This window comes from Rhinoderma darwinii, chromosome 6 (assembly GCF_050947455.1).
Source record: "Rhinoderma darwinii isolate aRhiDar2 chromosome 6, aRhiDar2.hap1, whole genome shotgun sequence".
Taxonomy (NCBI): Eukaryota; Metazoa; Chordata; class Amphibia; order Anura; family Rhinodermatidae; genus Rhinoderma; species Rhinoderma darwinii.
The window spans coordinates 86843951-86868098 of record NC_134692.1 but is presented as its reverse complement, the minus strand read 5'-3'; the positions used below and the strand labels follow the sequence as shown (position 1 = coordinate 86868098).

The window sequence follows — 24148 nt, the reverse complement described above, 5'->3', positions numbered from 1 at the left end:
GTCACATTGCTATTTTAACATATTATTGGCCCCACAATTAAAATCCTAACTATAAAAGGGAACAACACTGATTGACCACACCTTAACCACTTCCCACATCACATACATGTATGCCACAGTAAAGGGTTTTCGCATTACGACGTGCATGTTTGTGAAGGTGATCTCAGGCACAGAAGCTGTGATCACTGTGGAAGCCCGACTGACAGATGAGGTTTCCGCTAATATAACGAAGATTTCCCGGCAAAACCCCTTGAAGGGAACCGGTCACCAGCATTTCACCTATTAAAACAGCAATAACTAGTGTTTTACTTTTTGACCAAGTGGGCGTTATGGAGAGAAGTGTATGACGCTGACCAATCAGTGTCATACACTTCTCTCCAATCATGTACTCACACACAGCTTGCTGTCACTTCCACATTAACATTACGTAAGTGTCCTGACAGTGAATAGACATCGCTACCAGCCAGGACGTGATGTCTATTCACAATCCTGACACTTCGGTAACGTTTGTGTTTGACTTACAGCACAGCAAGCGTGATCTCGATGTAAATGACAGCTTACAGCCGATCACATTATGTAGAAGATAGGGCATTTATAATGTGGTGAAAGAGCCTCTACTACGTTAAAAGTAAAGACGGCTACATCTGTAATTTGCAGTTTTTCTCCTCTCGCAACTCTAGAAAAGAAGTGGGGTTTAGTGGGAAGGGCTTGTGCTTCTTAATAAAGTTGTCGAATTTCAATCCAACGCACTTCAGATTAAGACTGGCGTATAAAACGCCAGTTTTATTAAATTTCCTCATATATTAATCATTAGATTCTATAATTGTTTCAAAGACATAGGGAAACTGCATTTTGGTGACAGACTACTAAGGCCTCATTCACGAGCGTATCAGATTCACACGTGTGAAAAAATGCGCGTGAATCTGGTCCGTGTGTGTTGTGTTATGCATCAGTGTGCTTTGCAAGTGGCACGCGTTATTCACGCACTCGCAAAGCACATCTTTTTTTATTATTTTTTTCAATTGAATTGATGCGCAAATCACTCACCGAACACGCATGTGTATCCGTGTGTGGTGCGTGGTTTTCGCGCACCCATTAACTTCAATGGGCGCGTAGGTGCGTGATAACGCACCAATATAGGACATGCAGCGAGCTTCACGTGCGTGAAAAATCACTCGTGTGAATGGCCCCATTGAAATCAATGGCTCCGTGTGCTGTGCATTGTTTCAACGCACAGCACACGGACGGGATTCATGCTCATGTGAATGAGGCCTAAGAATATTCTATCACTCTTTGAAAGCAATTCTGGCAATCTTTAGAAATTCATTCTAATAATTGATAAAACATGCAATTATACTATTTAGACAAACATTAGTGAAACCATATGAATCACCTTGGCCAAGTTGGATATTATTTCTCTTCCTTCCACCCTAGCATAATAGTCTTCATCAATGAGCAAGGGTTCGATTACCACAAGAATCTGAAAAAATAAAAATACCTTTAATACATTTTAAACAAACTTATGGTAGCAGGAGAAATTACATTAGCTCAAAAGAGGCAATTAAAAAAAAAAGTCATGAAAAGTATTTTTTGTAGAAATCACTTTAATCTAGCATCATGTCCTGACTACATGCAATTCAAAATACATTTCTGAATATGCTCTTAAGAGTTTTATGTCACCGCTTTCAGTCCAGTGGGGTTTTCAGCCAGGTATGATGCAGAAGTAGGTGCATTTGATAGGAAGTAGGGAGCATGTGCTATTTAAAATGTTGTTTTCCGACCAGAAGAACTTATTTTTTTGTTCTTTTGGAGATCACCCGAAAACCCAAAACAGATTTTTATTATACACTATATGGACAAAGGTATTGGGACATCTATACATTATACCCAAAAGAGCTTATTGACATCCCCTTCTAAATTCATAGGCATTTATATGGAGTTGGTACTCCCTTTCCAGCTAAAATAGCTTCCACTCGTCTGGTTAGGCTTTCTAGGCCTGGTTCGCAATCTCCGTTCTAGATCATCCCTAAGATGTTCGATTGGGTAGAGGTCAGGGCTCTGTGCAGGTCAGTCATGTTCTTCCACACCAAACTCACCCAACAACGCTTTTATGTTCCTTGCCTCATGCAATGGGACACAGTCATGCAGGAACAGAAAAGGGCATTCCCCAAACTGTGCCCGCATAGTTTGGAAGCATACAATTGTCCAAAATGTCTTGGTATGCTAAAGCACCAAGATTCCCCTTCACTGGAACCAAGGCGCCTAATACGCCTTAAAAACCCCTGAAAAACAGCCCCATTGCTTATTGTAACTTTACGGCTCGTCCGTCAGACTGCCAGATAGAGAAACATGGTTAGTTACTCCACAGAATAAGTTTCCACTGCTCCAGAGTCCATTGGCGGCATGCTTTACACCTCGCCATCGCTTGGCATTGTGCTGGGTGAGGTTTGGCTTGATTGAAGCTGATCGGCTATGGAATACCATGCCATTAAGCTTACGGCTTGTACTTTTGGCGCGGATGTTAATGCCAGAGGTTTGGAACTCTGCAGTTACTGAGTGAACAGAGAGACTTTTATGCACTTCAGCAGTCGGCGACACCACTGTGTAACTTTACGTGGTCATGCACTTCGTGGCTAAGTTGCTCCTTAACCCTTCCACTTTGCAATACCTCCACTCACAGTTGATCGTGTAATATCTAGGAGGAAAGAAATTTCACGAACTGACTTTTTGCAACGATGGCATCCTATTACAGTATCATGCTCTAATTCAGTGAGCTCTTTAGAATGACCCAGTTTCACAAATGATTGAAAAGGCAGACTACATGGCTAGGTGCTTTATACACCTGTATGGGACTGAATAAAATACTAGAAATCAAAAACTGAATAGGTGTGTCCCGATACTTTTGCAGATGTTGAGGTTTGACCACCACTTGAGTGAAAAAAATTAATATATTTGTGTGTGTGAGGGTCGCCCTGGAGGGGGACTGTGAAACAGCAGACTTAAAGATAACGCTCGGGAGGAAGGCTGGTAAATTCAATTTTGTATCCGGAGGATACCACCTCCTGAACCCAGGAGTCAAATTGGTGAGAGACAGATGTCTGAAGTGCAGACGCCTGCCCCCCCCACTCGAGATAGAGAGTGGGGGTGCACCGTCAGGTGGAAGTGGACTTGCCGGCTAAAGACTTTGTGGGCGGAGGTAGGGGTCACCAGGAGTGGTGCACCTTGAAGGAAGGTTTGGCCTTATGGTCCAGCTGACACTGCAATCTGGAAGAGGCAGTGCTGGAGAACCCACAAAAGGACCAAAAACGAGGACCTGCCCTATGGACCGAAGTAGTTAATTTGAGCCTATTTTAGGGGAAGATGGATGCTTTTGCCACCCGCAGCCTCTAAGATAATTTCGTCCAATGTAGTTCCAAAAAGAGGCAGTCAGGGACTGCTTGAAAGCTGTGTCAGCAGATTAAGCTTTAAACCAGGTAATCCTGCAGATAACAGAAGAGGCTGAGGCTCAAGCTACCAGACAGGGAGCCTAACACAGATACTTGGTACGGTGAGATAGATCCACCAGTTTCAAGAGCAGGTTATGATGGAGTTTGCGCGACCAATCGGTAATAGCTCTGCTAACCCAGACAAAGGCATAAAAATCGGACAAAGGGCATAGCCAGGGGCCTCAAAAGTGGTTTTAGAAAAGGAGTGCACATGGACATTAACCTTTTGAAAGAGGTAGAATTTGCCGTAGGCAAAGTAGTAGAATTGGCTAAACGAGAAACAGGAGGGTCGACTGCCGGAGACCTAACTCATTTGGAAAAATTCCCTTCCTGAAAAAGGATAAAAGACATCCAGATGCTAGAGTGAAAAAACTTCTTGTCCGAATGTTTCCATTCCTTAAAGACAATACCTTCAAGCTGCAAATGTGCTGGAAATACCGTTGGGGAACGTTGAGGCTGAATAAAGAAAATGGAGTCAGTTGAAGGGAAAGGTGCACAATTTGTGAACCTTAAGGTGTCACGGACAGCTCTAATAAGTACCTCCACCAAAGTGGGGAGAGAGGTAGAACCCTTGACAGCTGAATCCGAGTCAGACTGTTCTCTAGGGGGAAGAGGAAACACCGGACCTTACCTCCGGTGGGGGAGGAGAGAAAGAAGATTACGTTAAGTTTGAAGCCAGGTGAGCAGACCTGGCTCCCTTTCGGGGTCTGCCACGAGAGGAAGACATGGCCGTAAAGTCTAGGGTAGGTCAAGTAGACATCTCGCTCAATAGGATTGTGTGATGTTCGCTAGATTATCACCAGTTATGAAAACAAGCCCACCATACCAGGGCATGCATCACATAAGTAGACTGACCACAGGGAAATTTTGTATTTCACTTTGAACACGCATAATAAAGGTTATCTGGCGTGCGGGTTCTCACTTAGGCTAAGTTCACACTGAGTTTTTTTACGCGGAAACCCCGCCAAAAATGGCCCGAAAATGCCTCCCGTCAATTTCAATGGGAGGCGGGGGCGGTTTTCTCCCGTGAGCAGTAGAACCGGCTCGTGGGAGAAAGAAGCGACATGCCCTATCTTCGGGCGTTTCCGCCTCTGACCTCCCATTGACTTGCAGGGAGAGGAAAATCTGCCTCAAACTTCCAAACGGCATTTTGAGGCAGAAATTCTGCCTGCAAAATACTCCGTGTGAACATAGCCTTAGAGTCAGACTTGGCAATAGACGGGGGGTTACTTAACCAATTTTCAAGAGGAAAAGGACTAGAACTCCTTGTGGAATATAAAACTATTCTTTATTGAAATAGTCAGCGAGTAAAAATAGGCAAAATGGAGAAATGACAGAGTGTCAGTCCCCTCTGAAATTTTCTATTTCAATAAAGAATACTTGGCGCCGGACATAGTGTAGAAAATGGTGCCGTCGGCAGGAGGCAACTTGTAAGTGGAGCTCAGAGCAAAAAAGCACCAGCGTCCCAAATAAACGTGCAACCGACAGACAGGTCCAGCGATACTAAACTACATACAAGCAGCGGCTCGACTGAGGGAGGGGTTGTAACACTCACCATTCTCTCAGCACTTTCCTCCATCTCCATCAAAATTTGGTAGAGACTCTGATGCAATAGAAGTGTCTGCCTCCTACAGACACAAAGCTAAAACTGGATGGCAGTGACTGTGGGGAGGGTATATCCTGTAGGAGGGGGTCACTTTTTTATTTTTATTTCTAAGGGCGGATTTACACAAGCGTGTGCGTTTTGCGCACGCAAAAAACACAGCGTTTTGCGTGCGCAATAGGCACTTAACAGGTCCGTGTGTCATGTTCATATGGTGCACGGCTGCGTGCTTTTCACGCAGCCGCCATCATTATGACACTCCGTTTGGATGTTTGTAAACAGAAAAGCACGTGGTGCTTTTCTGTTTACATTCATTATTTTACTGCTGTTGCGCGAATAACGCGCGTCCCACGGAAGTGCTTCAGTGTGGCGCGCGTGATTTTCACGCACCCATTGACTTCAATGGGTGCGGGATGCGCGAAAAACGCCGAAATATAAGACCTGTCGTGAGTTTTACGCAGTGGACTCACGCTGCGCAAAAATCACAGACAGTCTGCACTGCCCCATAGATTTGCATAGGTCCGTGCCACACGCGTGAAAAACATGCGGGTGGCACGGACATATTACACGTTCATGTAAATCCGCCCTTAGTGTCAACAGCATATACCCACGTTCTGTGTCTTATAACGCGAACCAGAAATTAGGGGCTGAATTTAGGGGTCTGTTCGGAAGTCTGAATTAATTTCGTAATCTAGCTAAGATTCTGAATTTCATAATAAAGAGTGTCTGACTATATGTTGGGGTCTGGTCAGAAGGCTGAAATAATTTAGGGTTATGGTCGGCAGTCTGAAATAATTTAGGGGTCTGATTGGGAGTCTTAATTTAAGGGTCTGGTCAGTGGTATAAATTAAATTGTGTCCGGTGTCTATGCAGGTGACATGGGTGCGATGTGCGAGGAGGCCCAGACTTCTTCCAGGCTCGCTGCGGGAGCAGATCTTAGAGCCTGCAGCAGTCAGCACTGCATTTTGGTTAATACTCATAGCATGCAAGACTCTGCAAACAGCCAGTTCATTGCTCCTGGGACACATCTTAAAACGGTCTCATTTAATTGTTGCGGTAGGTGCTGCGTGTGTCTGTGTGCTTTGTTATAGCGATTTTCCATTTCAGCAAGCCAGCGTTCTTGTTTCCTAATCTATTTCATACATACCGTTCTCTCTCCAGTGTACTGTTTTTATAATCTGCTTTACCACCATTTCTGGTGGTGGTAAAGCAGATTATGACCTTGCATTTCTGTGACTCCATGTGCACTTTGCCCAATGCCATTTAATGTATGCTGCATCTCTCAATAATAACTAAAAGGCTGCATGTAAGCACTAATGGCTGGGTTCTCAGGTCACAGTCAATTTGCGCTTTTTGCCACAAATCACGTCAAAACAGTGTGGGCACGGAGATCCAAACTGTACTGTACTGGCAGATTTGCATATCAGTGACACGCCACCGTTCTGGAGAGAAAAGAAAATAGCAGGACAGCTTAAACAGGGGCAGTAGGATGTGAGAAAATTCTGAAAGCACTAAAATGCAGGTGGAATATCAGATCATTGGGGACGGAGAAACATGACGTTTTGATAAAAATTCAGATACAGTTTACGTTCAAAAGTGGACAAACACTTTAGAACAGCTTCTATAATGTGGCATACAATTTTGCAATATTTCACTATAAGTGGGAGCTAGAAATATATAAAACAACAAGTGATGAAAACAAACAATTGAACAAAAAGCAGAGAGGTTCTTGCCTGTAAGAGCTTACAATCTAAAAGGCAATGGAGTGCTAATTATGCACAGAAATCCTGCCACTGTAGTTGACAAATTGGGAAAATAAATAGAGTAGTAGGCGATTTGCAACGAATGCAAGAATTTCAAATCCCCAATAGGGAAACATTGAGGCTGCTTGCGAATCGCAGTACGGACAGAATTTATCTGAACTTGCGGGCGACCAAATATTGCCGGGGAGCTCCAGCCTAAAGGTCAACACAGTGGAATAAAGACACTCATGTGACAAGGTCAGGTTATGTGTGGGGCATTAACTGTGGTTGCAGCTGTGATAAAAATTGTGACAAAAGATTCCATTGAGAACTTAGTTTTCAAGACACGTTAAAGCTTTGTAAATGTTGGGAAATCTAAATGGCAACAGGTAATAAATTCCACGGAAACAGAAGTGAAAGGGAGGGATGTAATGAGGTTTGGCAGATGGAAAGGTGAAATATACGACGATGCAGCATCGTGTGCAAGGGGGTTTAAGCGCGCGTGAACACACACACACACACACACACACACACACACACGTTGAGCTTTCCATCTCAATAGTTGAAGTGGCCAAGTGATAAATGTGCAGCCCTGCCTTGCTCGTTGCTTATGAACACTGTTTTGTACCTTTACCCCATCACTAGATCATGGATTTCAGTATATTGGTAAAAATTAGGCAGATTTACATACCTTGTGCACATATGGTCGGACCAAGTCATCAAGCTTGTATAAGATTCTGTCAATAACTTTCACCAACAAATGTCGTTCTTGGTCTTCAAGAGTTGGTGACATCAATAAAGGGAGAATTTGATTAAATAGTGGCCCAGCTCCAAACTCTCGGGCTTTGTCTGTAATTTGTCGCAAAGCTGCCTATTATATAAGAAATAAAAAAGGTAATACAATTTAAAATATTTACCCCTAAATCACTAACCATAAAATATTAAATGTCTAAAAATCTGTTTAAAAAAATTATATTCAGCCTTTTCTTTTTTTTCTTCTCTCTGCTGAATACAAACCTTAACCCCTTAACCTCTTCACGCGCTGCTCCGCAACTGTACGTCCTGCAGAGGGCTTGCTTCCCGCATCAGGACGTACAGTTGCGGAGTAGTTCCCAGCACACACTGTCCTGTCCGGGAACCGGGAGGTCAGCTGTCCCCGACAGCTGACACTCCTGTCTTGCCGGTCAGCGGACCATCACCGTTGATTTCAGCAATTAACCCCATAAATGCGGCAACAGATTGCGTTCGCCACATTTAAGGGGTTTGAAGCACATCGGCAGCCACCACAAAGTGATTGTGGGGGCTGCCGATGCTTGTCGTGGCAATGTGTAGAAGAATTAAAGTTATTAGTAGTGAGAGAGAAAAAAGTTCAAAGTTAAAAAAAAAAACTTTTCCCATTTTTCTTCTAAAGTAATGTTCAAAAATTAAACTAAATTGGTATCGCTACGTCCGTAAAAGGCCAAACTGTTACAACATACCATTATTTAACTCGTACGGTGAACATCGTAAAAAACGTAAATAATTTAAACCGCCAAAATTGCTGTCGATTTCATTTTTACCGCACAGCAAAAGCTGTAAAAACGGAAACCCCAAAAAACGGAATCAGATTTTTTTCCTATTTTTTTCAGTTTCCCAGTACATTCTACAATTCCCCCCGCAATAAATAAGCCCTCACATCACTCTACTGACGGAAAAAGAAAAAAAGTTATGGTTCTTGGAAAATGGATAATTCATTTCTAATGAAAAAAAACACTTTTGACCACATGTGGGGTATTTCCGTACTCGGGAGAAATTGTTTAACAAAAATTGGTGTTTTTTTTTCTCTTTTATCCCTTGTGAAAATTCAACATTTTAGAGGAAAAAAATTGTGATATTCATTTTCATGGTCTAATTCTAATAAATTCTGCAAAAGACCCGTGGGGTCTAAATGCTCACTATACCCCTAAAAAAATTCCTTGACGGGTGTTTCCAAAATGGGGTAACTTGGGGGATTTCCACTATTTTGGTCCGTCCAGGGCGTTGCAAACGCGGCATGGCACCGAAAACCAATCCAGCAAAATCCGTGATCCAAATGGCGCTCCTTCCCTTCTGAGCCCTGCTGTGGGTCCAATCAACAGTTTATTACCACATATGGGATATTGCGTAATCGGGAGACATTGCTTTACAAATGTTGGGGTGCATTTTCTTCATTATTCCTTGTAAATATTAAAAATGTCTGTTTTTTCAGAAAAAAAGAGAAGATTTTCATTTTTACAGACTAAGGCTGGATTTACACGAGCGTGTGCGTTTAGCGCGCGCAAAAGCCAATTAACAGCTCCGTGTCATCACCATATGATGCGTGGCTGCGTGATTTTCGCACAGCCGGCATCATTATGACGCTCTGTTTTTATGTTTGTAAGCAGAAAAGCACGCGGTGCTTTTCGGTTTTCATTCATTCACTTTACTACTGTTGCGCGAATCACGCGCTGCACCCGGAAGTGCTTCCTTGTGCCGAGTGCGATTTGCATGCACCTATTGACTTCAATGGGTGCGTGCAGCACGAAACACGGCCAAATATAGGACACGTCGTGAGTTTTACGCAGCGGACGTACGCTACGTGAAAATCACGGACTGTCTGAACGGCCCCATTGACTAACATAAGTCCGTGCGTCGCGGGTGAAAATCACGCGCGTCGCACGGACGTATTATACGTTTGTCTGAATAAGCCCTTAGTGGTAAAATTTGGTCGATACATTGTGTTTATTTTTGCGAAAAAACTAAATTTAGAGGAAATTTGCAAAAATGTGCATTTTTATCATCTTAAATGTATTTGCTTGTAAGACGGATAGTAAAACCACACAAAATAGTTACTAATTAACATCCCCCATATGCCTACTTAATGTTTTCACCGTTTTTTGAACATCCTTTTATTTTTCTAGGACGTTACGAGGCTTAGAACTTTAGCAGCAATTTTTCACATTTTCAAGAAAATTTCAAAAGCCTTTTTTTTTAGGGACCAGTGCAGTTCTGAAGTGGTTTTGTGGGCCCTATATATTAGAAACACCCTATAAAATCACCCCATTTTAAAAACTGCACCCTTCTAAGTATTCAAAACCGTATTTAGAAAATTTCTTAACCCTTTATGCACTTCACAGGAATTAAAGCGAAGTGGAGGTGAAATTTACAAATTTCTTTGTTTGCAGAAAATCTGGTTCAACCCATTTTTTTTTCTGTAACACAGAAGATTTAACCAGAGAAACGCAACAATATTTATTGCCCAGATTCTGCAGTTTTTAGAAATATCCCACACGTGGCCCTGGTGTGGTAATGGACGGAAGCAGAAGCCTCAGAAACTAAAGAGCACCTAGAGGATTTTGGAGCCTCATTTTTATTAGAATATATTTTAGGCACCATGTCAGGTTTGGAGAGGTCTCCTGGGGCCAAAACAGTGGAAACACTCCCTAAGAGATTTGGCAAACTACTCACCTAAACAAATTTGAAAAGGGGTATAGTGAGCATTTTGCATTTTTTGCTGAATTTAGTGGAATGAGGTCATGAAAACCTAAATTTTTTCCAATAAAACATAGAAATTCTCAATTTTTACAAGGCATAAAGAAGAAAAAACACCCCAACATTTGAAATGCAATTTCTCCCGATTATGGCAATACCCCATGTATGCTAATAAACTGGTGTTTGAACACACAGCAGAGCTGAGAAGGGAGGGAGCACCATTTGGCTTTTGGAGCTCAGAATTTTGCTGCAATGGTTTTTGGGTGCCATGTTGTATTTGCAAAGCCCCTTGGGGACCAAAACAGTGGAAAACCCTCCAAAAGTGACCCTATTTGGGAAACTACACCCCTCAAAGAATTTATCGAGTGGTTTAGTGAGCATTTTGACCCCACATTTTTTTTTTGCTGACTTTAGTGGAATTAGGCCATGAAAATGAAAATCTACGTCACGTGTTTTGCAGCATTTGCACAATAAAATCACTTTATTTTTTTATTTATTTTTTGCGTCACCATATTTGAAGAGCCATAACTTTTTTAATTTTCAGTCAAAAAAAGCTGTGTAAGGGCTTGCTTTTTTTTCTCTTCTTCTTATTGGTACTGTTTTGGGGTACATGCGACTTATTATTCTATGTTTTGCAAGGGTTGTTGACCAAAAAAATATAAATTCTTTGGAGTGCTCACTGTGCGGGGAAAACAACAACATTATAGTTTGGGTCGTTCCGCACGAGTCGATGTCAAATATGTAATTTTAACGGTTTAATTTTTTCCCTATAATAAAAGACTTATTATAGGGAAAAAGTAAGTTTAGTTTTTTCAACTTATATCTTTTATACATTTTTATCAACTTTTTTTTTTGTCCCACTACGGGACTTGAAGGCCTGCACCTCTGATCTTTATTCTAATGCATTGCACTACACACGTAGTGCAATGAATTATAGCAGTCAGTAATTCACTGAGAGCAAGCCTGTTAGGCTCTGCCTCAGGGCAGGGCCTAATGAGCTTCCGTAGGTGGCAGACCAGGAGGCCATTGTTAGGCCTCTGGTTGCCATAGCAACAATTGGCATTGCTGATTGTTTACAATCAAAAGCGATCGCGGCTTCTAAATGGTTAATAGAAGGGAGCAAAGCTAGCTCCGTTCCCTGCCGTTACATCAGAGGGTCAGATGTAACATACAGCTCTCTGCCACGGCTGATGGCACTGGCTCAGCCTCTGGGCGAAGTTTAACAGTCCTCCGTACTTGGCAGACAGGAGACCATTGTTAGGCCTTCGGTTGCCAAAGCAGCCATCGGAACCCCACAATTTTATCACGGGGTTCTGATATGCTAGTAACCCGATAGACGCAGCGCTCGCTTTTGAGAGCTGCATCTAAAAGGGTTAATCGGCCATATCGGAGGCTAGCTCCGGTCCTGGCCTGGAGCAGTGATCACATTAAGCTATCACAGCTTTAAAACTGTGCTTAGAGACACAGTAGCTTGTTAACGCGATGCCATAATAGTACAACATATCGCCCGTGACATATTAGTAACTCCGGCAGCTAATAGCAGGGAGATGACAACTTCCAGTGGCGCAGAATTCTGATGCAGTGCAGTAAATAGGCAAATGCATCAAAATAAAGCTGGTTAGCGACCGATGTGAAAAGGCATATTGGTGGTCACAAACAGGTTAAACAAAGGAATGCTGATTGGAGCTCAAAAGGTGCATGGTGTATTACAGAGAATAGATCTGCAACGGTCACAATTTCTGGCTTCCCATAGGTTTGTATAACTACGTACACCATACAAAGTACCAGCTTCATTGCTGGGTATTGTGATTTTAACCCCTTAGTGACCAGCCTATTTTAGACCTTAGTGACCAAGTTATTTTTTACGTTTTTCCATCGTCTCATTCAAAGAGCGAACACTTTTTTATTTTTACGTCGACATAGCTGTATAGGGTCTTGGTAATTGTGGGATAAGTATTTTTTAATAACACCATTTCGGGGTACATAAAATGTATTGATTAATACATTAACTTTTTTTGAGAAGTGGGGGGGGGGGGGGGGGTAGAAAAAAATCCAGCAAGTTCGCCACACTTTTTTGCATCCTAAATTTATGCCATTTACCGTGTGGTATAAATAACACAATAACCTTATTCCGCAGGTTATTACGATTAAAACAATACAATATTTATATCATTTTCTTATGTTTTACTACTTTTACACAATAAAACCCCTTTTTTTTTTTTCAAAATTACTTGCTTTTGTGTCTCCAGATCTTTCAGCAGATGCAGCTGCATGAGGGCTATTTTGTTGCGGGCCGACTTGTAGTTTTTATTGGTACCATTTTGGAGTACATGCAACTTTTTAGCATATTTTTTTTTAAGGCTGGATGCACAGACACAATTCAAACACGAGAAATGAGAGCAGTTGAGGCCAATTTATATATAAAAATTTTTTGACTTTTATTAAACATATATCACAAACAATATAAAAGTACAACAAGATAAGACTCGTAAGAAATGGCGGAAGTAGTAATAAATATTTGTTGCTGATACATTTACATGGGATAACAAAGTAACATGCAGTTGCTTATATAAAAATAGTATATACCTCCCCTCACAAGGAGAAATTACCAACACCTGATCAGTATATTGTAAGTATATTACGTGTGTATATATATAAAGGAGGATAAAATAAAGTGACAGTGCATTATAAAGCAATCTGCATGACACCAGCCTTACCCATGGTCAGCAAACAGGGTGATAATGTCCGCTCCTCCACATGAACCCCGAAGCGCGTTTCGCCACAAGTGCTTCCTCAGGGGGATGCACATAAATAATGCACTGTCACTTTATTTTATCCTAATTTATATATATACATAATATACTTACAATATACTGATCAGGTGTTGGTCATTTCTCCTTGTGAGGTGAGGTATATACTATTTTTATATAAACAACTGCATGTTACTTTGTTATCCCATGTAAATGTATATCAGCAACAAATATTTATTACTACTTCCGCCATTTCTTACTAGAGTCTTATCTTGTTGTACTTTTATATTGTTTGTGATATATGTTTAATAAAAGTCAAAAATTTTTTATATATAAATTGGCCTCAACTGCTCTCATTTCTCGTGTTTGAATTAGTTAATGGAGCTGCCTAGGTGACATGGGGGGATGTTTGTATTATAAACAGTGCCTAGCCCCTATTACAAATGTGTGTGGAGTCTATTGGATGCACAGACAACAGCAATTCTAGAATTATTTTTTACGGAGTTTGCAGAGCGGGTTAAATAATGTAATAACATTATAGTTGGGGGTTGTTGCGGACGCAGCAATACCAAAAAGGTGTAACTTTTTCTTTTTCTAATAAAGCATTTCGTAAGGGAAAAAATGAGTTCATTATTTTTTTTTACTTTGGATTTACATTTAATACTTGAGTACCCCTTGAGAAAGCTACCGCGAAACGTGCGTTGCGGCTCGTGGTGTGGTGTCCACTTTTAGGCTGATTATGCAGTATACCGGTTGGTATAGGTCCTGGGACCGGAATTGATTTGCCGTTACCCCCTGGTCACTATATCTTTACACTCACACATATACCAGTGTGAGTGGGCTCTGCTCGCTATATACTCTGTTTGGCTCATTACTTTGTCTATTATGCAGGCACTGTGAATGTACCACATTGTGGTTTTTGAACTTCTTTATTTGCAAGTTGTTCTTTGAATTGTTTACTATGCTTTTCTTTGCCTCTTGAGTATTATTTATTTGTTACAGCTCTTGTGTTACAGCTCTTGTGTTCTCCACATCCATGCATTTTAATTGTATGTCTTATTTTAGGTCCTGATGGCCAACATGTTTTTATGTATATTTAATAAAGTATTGCCATTATTACAAGTCATACTTGTGTACTTGGTGTTTGATTTTGTCCCTTTTTGGGATGTGTGATATGTCCACACATACAGTCATATTCATACTTTGTTTTTCTTTTGATTTGTGTGGACGTATATCGTGAACGTTTATCGTTTGGTCTGTTACTATATAGGTAATCATTAACTAGAGGCAGATTTATTAGGCCCCCGACTGCCATAGAAGACACAGACACCCTGCGATGGCATTACAGAGCGCCAGTGGGGTGAGAGCGGGAGCACCCTCCCTCCAAAGCCATTCAGATGCGGGGCTCGCTATTGAGCGCCGCATCTGCGGGGTTAAAGCAGCGGGATCGATACGGATTTCGATCTCACCCGTTCGAGCAGGTCTGCTCCCAGCCCTCAGCTAACGAGCAGGGAGATATACCTGCTCCCCGCTGTTTTTATTCCATAAAAATGCAATTGCATCAGAATTAAGCCTATTAGTGGTTGCTGTAAAAACACCTATGGGCGGTCACTAACGGGTTAATCTGCCCTTAAATCGGTCTTTCTAGTGATGTTTGAGTCTGTTATAAGATCAGATAATATTTAGGTTTTTTATTTTTTCCCACAGAACACTGCAGCACTTCATTTACTGCCGTTAGGTGCACAGTACAGAACATGAATGCCCACGCATCTTCTTGGTCAGTAATATGATGCATGTATTAGGACTATGTGACCAGCTTTCATCCCCATCTAGTCTGGAATTCTTATACAATGACGCTTCTCCAAAAGAGCACCTCTTTGAGAAGACCACTCCCTTATCCGGACCAAATTTCCTGAGACAGATCTTCAGGTCTACCATATACTACGCATAATGTTAAACTTCTTTGCGAAGACCCCCCCCCCAGAAGACAAGTTTCTAATGCCATTTTGGGTATTTCTTGCAAAGAGGTTTCACTGTACAGTCCAACCCCAAAGCCTTAGCTCTGCAAGATATTCCATATGTACATGTTAAATTACCAACCAGTTCCACTACAAAATCACGTCAAAGCATTTGCCACAATAATTATTTTCTGTAAAATACCTACCTTCCTCATTGGAGGTGTCCCATTCTTTATTTTCAACAATAACTTCATGATTTTTCTTTCTTTCTGCTCTTCTGGACTGAGTGTTGATTCATCTACATCAACCTATAGTTAAAATTAAGATTATTATAATAGATAAATTTCCACACCACCTCACTCACAGTTCATTATTGTTGGGTTGTGTTCACATCACGTTTATTGCACACGGCTTGTGTTGAGAAAGCTTGTAGCGCATATGCTGCACATCTATAGGCCCCCATTCACCTGACAGAGGCCAATAAATATATATATATATATATATATATATATATATATATATATACATACACACACACACACATATATATACATACATATATAAACACGTACGTACTAGGGATGTCACGATACCAGAATTTGGACTTCGATACCGATCATTAGTAGAGCGTCAGCCGCATCACATCAAGTTTACCGCGCGCACTTGTTATCAGGACTCAGGAGCAATGGCTGTATTACACGCCGCAGCACCGCTCTCATACATTCATGTATTACTATACTGATCTGTGCGGCGAGAATGAGCGGAAATACATGCACTTACACGCTTTGGCTTGCTATCAATGAGGTCATTAATGGTTGCATGAGGAATGTTAGGCCACGCAAATCATCAAGAATGGCTGCTGGCAGCTCCCTTTGCAATTGTCGACTAATGCCTTGGTGGAAGTCTGAAGACGCTTCAGGCTACGGTAGCACTTTTAGGCGAGGCAGGCTTCTCACAGCAGCATGAGCAACATGTGGACTGGCGTTGTCCTGTTGAATAACGGCTTCTGGGATACTTTGGAAATTGCCATACCACTGGTTCCATGAACAAATTAATGTAATGCCAAGCTGTTAGTGTACCTGAAATTAAGACTAGAGGGTCCAGCTATCTTACATTATGCAACCCAGCTATCATTGCGTCAGAGACAAAAGCCGGGGTCATCGCTGAAGAGGATAGACCTCCACTCCAGCCTCCGTTGCCATCTTGATGTGCACCATTATAGCCTTTGAGAGTGGTGGCGTGTGGTCAATGGAACATCTGTAGCTGGACGTCTGTCTCGTAGCCAAATGTCGTGCAAACACCTTCTGATGGTTTGTGTCGACACTGGTTGTCACCCCAGGCTTGGGATGAGACGTCACCTTTCACTTGCAGTACAGAATGGATCACTACGTGCCATTCTTCCAGATGATTCGCCCGTGCAGAGGTTCTCCTCCAGGCACATCTTGTGACCATTCCCGTTCGTCGGTCTCCCAAATTCCGGGACATGCAAAGTTGAACAAAGCTGACATCTCGGCAAAGGCGCTTCGCGATCTGCCGGAGTGATAAACCAAGATCTCTCAGTTCAAGGATTGTCCCCCTCTCAGTTTGCGTCAAGTAGTGAAAATTGACACGTCAATGAACAGGAGGTATCGCACAATCATCCCACACCACTTGATTAAATTTGAGGTTTCATGTGGCTAAAAAACTTTGCTTTCAATCTGGCTTTTATGCCACTCCTACATGCTACAGATTGGATCTACGTGCTTGAAAATTTGATCATTTGAAGACCTTAGCGACACCCTCTACTTCCTTGATTTGCATAACCTTACAGCTTACCCTTCTTGGTGTTGCAATTTCAATGTTGGAGTGTAGTACCTTCAACTTGGTCATAAAAGCTTTACAATTAGGTGGAACATGTTGTTCTTTAACAGTTTACTTACCAGTAGCTTGTCAAAGTACTGAATATCATCTGGCTTTAGGAAAGGAAGGTTGCCAGATGGCTGATCACTGACACTTTTCATGGTTCTGTCTTCAATAGGCATATGAAATCCAGTCAATCCACCCAAAGGTGTGGGTGTCGCAGTCAATTTCCGGGCTGGTGTACGTATGGGAACATAACCGGCAGGTGGTGGGAGAACCTGGAGTAGAGAGATGAGATAGAAAGAAGTGTGGAGGGGCAGAAAGAGGAAGAAGAAAGATGAATCGTTTTTGAAACCATTGGTTAAGTCTCAGAAACATTATTGTATTTAACCAAAATCATTCAAAGAATACCTTGTAACCCTCTGGAAACATAGCATCCAGCTCCTCATCAGCAAGTGGACGGTTCCTTTCATCAATTTCACGTTCCCATCTCCATGCCTGAAGCTGTTCGGGAGTCATGCTCATGATGTGTCCTATAAAAAACAGAGAAAATAATTAAAACTGATAGGCACTTCTCTCATTTAAAGTACATTTCAAACCCTTTGTCAAATCTTAATTTTTTTCACCTCATTCTGAGTAGCAAACCCAATTCTTTACAATGGTTTGAAAGAGAAATGGACAGCAAGTAAAAAGTATGAAAAGGGATACACACACTATATATGAACAATGTGTATGAGGACGGATTGATTTATAGACAAAATGTGTACACATAATTAGTGGACACATATCAAAAGACCAGTAGTTACTTGATAGGGGCCACACACACATTTTATTACATGATTTTTGCATGTTAAGCATGAGGCTTTTAACTTTTGTCATTGGGGCGCATTCAGACATTGTGGTTGAGACGCAGATAAAACCGCATTCGAAAAACGCAGTCGTTTTTACAGAGATTTGGTGCATTTTTCAATGTTGTTATGGAAAAAAACCGCATGCTGCTTTTGGATGCGTTTTTTTTAATTTAGGTTTTAACCGTGCCTCAACTGCAAAAGTCTGAATACACATGTAGGCTCATTTTGAGCTCATGAATAGCAACTGCACAATAAAACAAATTGGCTTCAACAATTTGTGTCAAAGTTCTGACATTTTTACATTTATGCAAATTTTTTGTAAAAGCCCAACGGGGCGTTTTTTTTAGTTTCACCAAGTGGATGTTGTAAAGAAAAGTGTATGACGCTGACCAATCAGCGTCATACACTTCTCTTCATTGATGCCCAGCTTTATTCACAGCACAGCGTGATCCCGCGAGATCACACTGTGACGTCACTTACTCCCGTAGTTCCTTCACCGGAGCGACGAGAGAATGACCAGACATCTGCTCTAGCCGTGCCAAGACGATTATCCTCCTCAGCAGTCATGGCACGGCTTGAGCCGATGTCTGGTCATTCTCCCGTCGCTCCGGTGAAGGAACTACGGGATTAAGTGAAGTCATGAGATCATGCTCTGCTGTGAATAAAGCTGGGCATGAATGAAGAGCGTCAGCGTCATACACTTTTCTTTACAACGCCTACTTGGTGAAACTAAAAAAAAACAAAAAAAACGCCCAGTTGGGCATTTACCATAAAAAGTAACAATTATCAGAACTTTGTCAATAATTAACTTTAAAAAAAAAAAAAAAAAGACACAGTTCCCTACAACAAAGCGTTTATTAGATTAGGGAAGTATTAAACGGGTGACAGAGCCTCTATAAACTTTACAATTGTTTGTCATAAATAATCTGGGTAATTAAGAATTAAAATATCACACTATTACGCACTGTTCTGCTTCAGATGCTTTTTGCAAACATTGGGGTACCAAAAAATAAACAAAACATAATGCTTTTGCTATATCACTGCACCCAACCAAAAATCTAAGGCTTCGTTCACATATCCGTTCGGGCTCTATTCTGACGTTCCATCGGAGGTTTCCGCCACCATTGATTTCAATGGTGACGGATCCGGTGTCCATGGTTTCCGTTTGTCTCAGTCGTGCAAGGGTTCCGTAATTTTGACGCTATCAATAGCGTAGTCGACCACGCTATTGATTCCAGGGCCCTAGTGAGAGCTCTCTTCTGACGGAACCCTCCAATGGAACTTCAGAAGAGCCCGAACGGATATGTGAACGAAGCCTAAGTTAGAAGTTAATGGATCACAACTGTCCAAAAATCATTTGGATCAGTTTAGGGTATGTTGTTAAATTATTTAAGTGGATCAAAAAACTAGCTTTTGGTGCAAAAATATGATGCACATCTTTATAAATTAGTAGCATTTTGCAACTTTTGTTATTTTGACACACAAACGTTACGGCAACTTGCGTCCAATTTCTGGCATTTTGCCTAGTACATCTATCGTTGTGTTTATTTAAAAATAAATAAAATAAAGAAAATGGTGTGTGAATAAAGGTAAGAGGCATTATGCTCTATAGCCCTTTCAAAAACCATATAGCTAGAGCAAATGGCAAAAAACCCAAAACGAAGACCACATGCATGAAACCCATTTTGATTGCTCAAAGAAAACAGTTTCTAATGTTTTGTACTGCAATAAAGTGAACAGCCTTCCTATGGTTGTCACCAGTAATTATACTAGGAAAACAAGGTCATATTACCAAGATAGAAATTTCTAATAAACCAGACACAAAATGAAAAAAGCAACACCAAGCATCACCCTGGTCATTGAGGGACTTTTTTCTAAATTTTTTTTTTCAATATATAAAAGTTATACTTCTAAAAAGCATGGTCACACCACGTTAAAGAGGATCTGTCACTAGTTCAGTAATGCCCAATATCCAAGCTAATCAAATAGGCTCTGTCACACTGATAATGCTAGTGAAAATTGTGTCCAATAACTATTAAAATAAAAGTTATGAGTTTCTTTTCTAAATATGCAAATGAGCCTATACTAGACAAGTGGGTGTCAACATCAGCGATTCTCCTGAGGTGGAGCTTCCTCACAGCCTCTAAGAACTGATGTGCCAGAGGCACAATGAAACCAATTTCCCAGCTACTAACTAAGTATAGATAAAATATAACTTTTAATGGTATGTTAGTAAAAGTTCCACGGATGGACAGCAAGAGCACAATGAGTTAAAATGTGGCTGTAGACAACTAGCAGATGCTCTATGTAAACTCTGCCAGACCATGGCAGGATAGAGTATGACAATTGCTGGAGTCTGACGCTGTCTTATCAGCATGAAGTTGCTTTACACAGTGTGAAAGACTAAGGCTGAATGGAAGGGGGATCGCTTCCAATAACCACATCTCTGGCTGTGGTTCTGGTGGTATATGAAAGACGAGATTATAATCTTTCATATAGTACCAGGACCAAAGTTCTAGCTGTGAAACCATCGGCGATATCGCCAGTTGAATACACAGTCGGGAATGGAAGCAGTGTACCATATGATCACACTGTGTTGCTGGGCAGGGGAGGGGGAGAAGCTGTATGCTGATTGGACAGCGTCATACAGAGAACATTACACTGACCAGAGTGAAAAGAAAGAGTAACCTCCCATTTGGCAAGTATAGCCAAATTAGCATAACAACACTGTAGTTATCAGCATCATAGCGCCTATTAGAATAGGATATAGGGCATTAATAAACTAGTGACAGATCCTCTTTAATGTGAATTATCCCTTCACAAAGAAATGAATGTGTGTCATGATAAGAAAACATACCTGGAGTTGGAGTTGCCATATTCATTGCCGGTGTACCAATTGGTGTTTTCCCTGGAGTCAATACAGGAGTGCTACCGCCCATCTGGCTAGCTGGTGTTTCATCCCAACGAGACTTTCTTTTACTTGCTCCAGGTGTAGGGGTTTCACCAATTGATTCTCCACCACGATCTGTACGCGGAGTCTCAGCCCAACCACTTCCATGTCCAGGGGTATCTTAAATAACAAAAATAAATAAATCTAAATATAGTGTGAAACTGGAAGAAATAGACACTACTACAAGTTTTGAGAGCTTACAGCATACTTGGCGACAAACAGAATAAAGCCAACCATAAAAAAAAGTATTCATTCTTTCTTTTAACAGTTACCCCTTAGGACGGATATATCCGTCCTCTGCAGCAGCTAGTTCACACAGGAGGATGGATATATCCGTCCTGTGATGGCGCGGGTACTGCCACTGTACCCACGCAATCAGCGGCAGGAGCACGGCTGTTATATACAGCCTGGCTCCTGCTGCAACTGCCGGAATCGAAGCGCGCTCTGATTCCGGCAGTTTAACCAATTAAATGCCGCTGTCAATAGTGACAGCGGCATCTAATGCGTTTGAGAGAGGGAGGGAGCTCCCTCTGTCACCCCCGCGAAGAAATCGTGGGTCGCCGTCGGGTTTCCACGGCAGCCGGGGGTCTAACAAAGACCCCCAGGTCTGCCTTTAGCATCTGCCTGTTAGGCGATGCCGGAGGCATGACCGAATAGGTTGCCTGTCCGTTTTACACTGACAGTATACCAAAGCATTATTGCCTAAGTATACCAAAGCATTATATATGCGATCAACAGATCGCATTAAGAATTCCCCTGGTGGGACTAAAAAAAAAAAATGTAAATCAGTTAAATAAAGTTTGTGAAAAAAATAAATAAAAAATTACAGTCAAAATCAAATAAAACTACTTTTTTTGCCCAAAAAGTGGTTTTATTTAGTAAAAGTGTCAAAACAAATAACACACACATATATGGTATCCCCGCGATCGTAACAAATTGAACAATAAAATGAACACATTAATTAAACCGCTGGATGAGCGGCGTCCGAAAAAACCACGGCAAAATTCTCTTTTCTCCCATTCCCCCCATGAAAAATAAAATAAAAGTTAATCTATAAGTCCTATGTACCCCAAAATAGTACTAATGAAAAACACATTGGCCCGCAAAAATCAAGCCCACATACGGCCACATCGACGGAAAAATAAAAAAATTACGGCTTTTGGAATGCGGCGATGCAAAAACAAGTAATTTTTTTCTAAAAGGGTTTTTATTGTGTAAACGTAGGAAAACATTAAACCTTTACATATTTTGTATCCCCGTAATCGTGCCGACCCATAGAATAAAGTTAACATGTTATTTACGCTGCATAGTAAATTTATAACGTGAAAATCAATGCTCGAATAGCTGCTTATTTTCAATTCTCTCCTAAAATAAAGTTAATAAATATATTATAAGCATCTAAAAATGGTACAATTACAAAATACAATTCGTCCCGCAAGAAACAAGCCCTTATACGGCTATGTCGACAGAATAAAATAAAAGTTACGACTCTTGGAATGCGACCGTGAAAAAATAAAAAATAATCCTTGGTCATTAACGTGCAAAATGGCCTCGTCATTAAGGGGTTAATCCTTTAGTGACCAGACTATTTTAGGCCATAAGAATAGATTGTTTTTTTTTTCAGTTTTTTGATCGTTGCATTCTAAAAGCTATAACTTTTTTATATTTCCCCAGACCTAACCGAACGAGGGCGTGTTTTTTTGCAGGACAAGTTGTATTTTAGAATGCCACTATTTTAGGCTACATGTAATTGAATGATTAACTTCTTTTTTGGGATACAAATAAGGAGAAAAAAAATAGGCCCAAATATACTAGGCGCTGCTATTAAGAAACATATTTAATGGAATAGAGGTAAATACAGGCTACGCGTTTCAACGCAGGGGTTGTTATCATAGATTTATGGCCTGATGACGACGCATGTCCTGCGTCGAAACGCGTAGCCTGTATTTACCTCTATTCCATTAAATATGTTTCTTAATAGCAGCGCCTATTTTTTTTTATCCTTATTTGTATCCTATACCTGGCGGTAAATTTCCGTTTACCGGCTTGGAGCTGGGCAGCAGCTGTAGCTCATATCAACCTACACACACTCTGGGTGTGTCTGCTTCTAACACATCCCAAGTAGCGGTGATTACCACGTAGGCGGATTTATCCGTTCTAACAGTGTTGTGCCTACTCAGCACAACCTCTCTAGGTGAATACAATTCACCTTTACTTTTGTGCAACTACTCGTGGGTAATCTACACTATGTGGCGCCGTGTTTTGTTATTTTTCTCCCTATTCCACAGTAATACCCCCTGTAAAACTATTTTCTCGTCTAGTTCACTAGGGGACACAGACAATGGGTGTATACTGTTGCCACTAGAAGGCTTGACACTAAGAATTCAAAATTGTTACCCCTCTTATAGGATATACCCCACCTACAGAGACTGAGCGAATTCAGTCTTCGCTTAGATTCTGTAGGAGACAGATACTTTTACTGTTGCAGCAGCAGAGTCTCTCCCATTTTTTATGTTAGTTTATTTTTCAACCTCCATTTTATATGGGAAACATGGTTGACAATCTCCCTGTTGTCCCCACCAAGGTAGGCACACTGTGCCATCTCTACAAATGCGCAATTGTCCCCCTGCCTATGAAGACAAGTAGGACAAGAGTGTCAGTACCTCTTTCACCCACTAGCCTATGGGGCACTCCTACTTTCTTCCCACCAGTATCTCCCCTTACTAAAAGGTTGAATCACAGAGGGTGCACCTGCTGATCCCCATGAGACATGGATAAAAGGAGAACATAAAGGGTGAGTGTTACAACCACCCCAAATATGGGGAGCAAACTCCCAGGAGCATTAGGAGAAGCAGAAACAAATTAAGGAAAGGTAAGTGAAAAAGATAGAACTCTTACAACGGACAACCATGAAAACCTTGAACAAACCAAACGGATGGGATTGGTTTTCCTCAATAAACTGGTAGAGTAAAGATTTTTGGGCGAGTACTCAAAACTCCTGTTTTCTCATTCATTGCATTGGGGGGCAGAGATCGTGTTTTACGTCCCATAGCAGTTTCCAGGGTACAGAAAGAAAGGACATGGTCACCTACTCAACAGAGTACAAAAGCTTGCATCCAAGGGAAGTGTCTGCAGAAGCAAAGGTGTGCTCCTGATAGAACTTGACAAAAGTGTGCAGGGAAGATCACGTAGCCATCTTGAGAACCTGAAGAGCAGAAGCCTGGTTGTGTACAGCCCAGGAAGCCCCAACTGCTTTGGAGGAGTGGGCTGTAATCCGAAACGGGGGTTCCTTACCCCAAACCCGGTAATTATCACGAAAAGCCATCCGAATTAATCGAGTGATAGTGGCCTAAGGGGCCGCCATCCCCGGTCTGGCACTCTCTGGGAGAATAGACAAAGAACCCGATCTCCAGAAGGAAGCAATAAGAGAAACGGTAGTCTACAGGGCATGAACAATATCCAGGTTTTGGAGAGAATGGTC

General features: G+C 41.4%; 1 protein-coding gene across 1 annotated transcript in view; it reads right to left on the bottom strand.

Moving 5' to 3' along the window:
* SF3B1 (splicing factor 3b subunit 1) overlaps positions 1-24148 on the bottom strand; it is a 250717-nt gene that overhangs the window by 27202 nt on the left and 199367 nt on the right. Inside the window, exons 8-13 of the mRNA XM_075830013.1 lie at positions 20575-20787; positions 17278-17399; positions 16947-17144; positions 15234-15335; positions 7522-7701; positions 1394-1480 (exon numbers count right to left, since the gene is read on the bottom strand). Coding sequence (XP_075686128.1) covers positions 1394-1480; positions 7522-7701; positions 15234-15335; positions 16947-17144; positions 17278-17399; positions 20575-20787 — 902 coding nt within the window. The remainder of the gene's footprint in view (positions 1-1393; positions 1481-7521; positions 7702-15233; positions 15336-16946; positions 17145-17277; positions 17400-20574; positions 20788-24148) is intronic.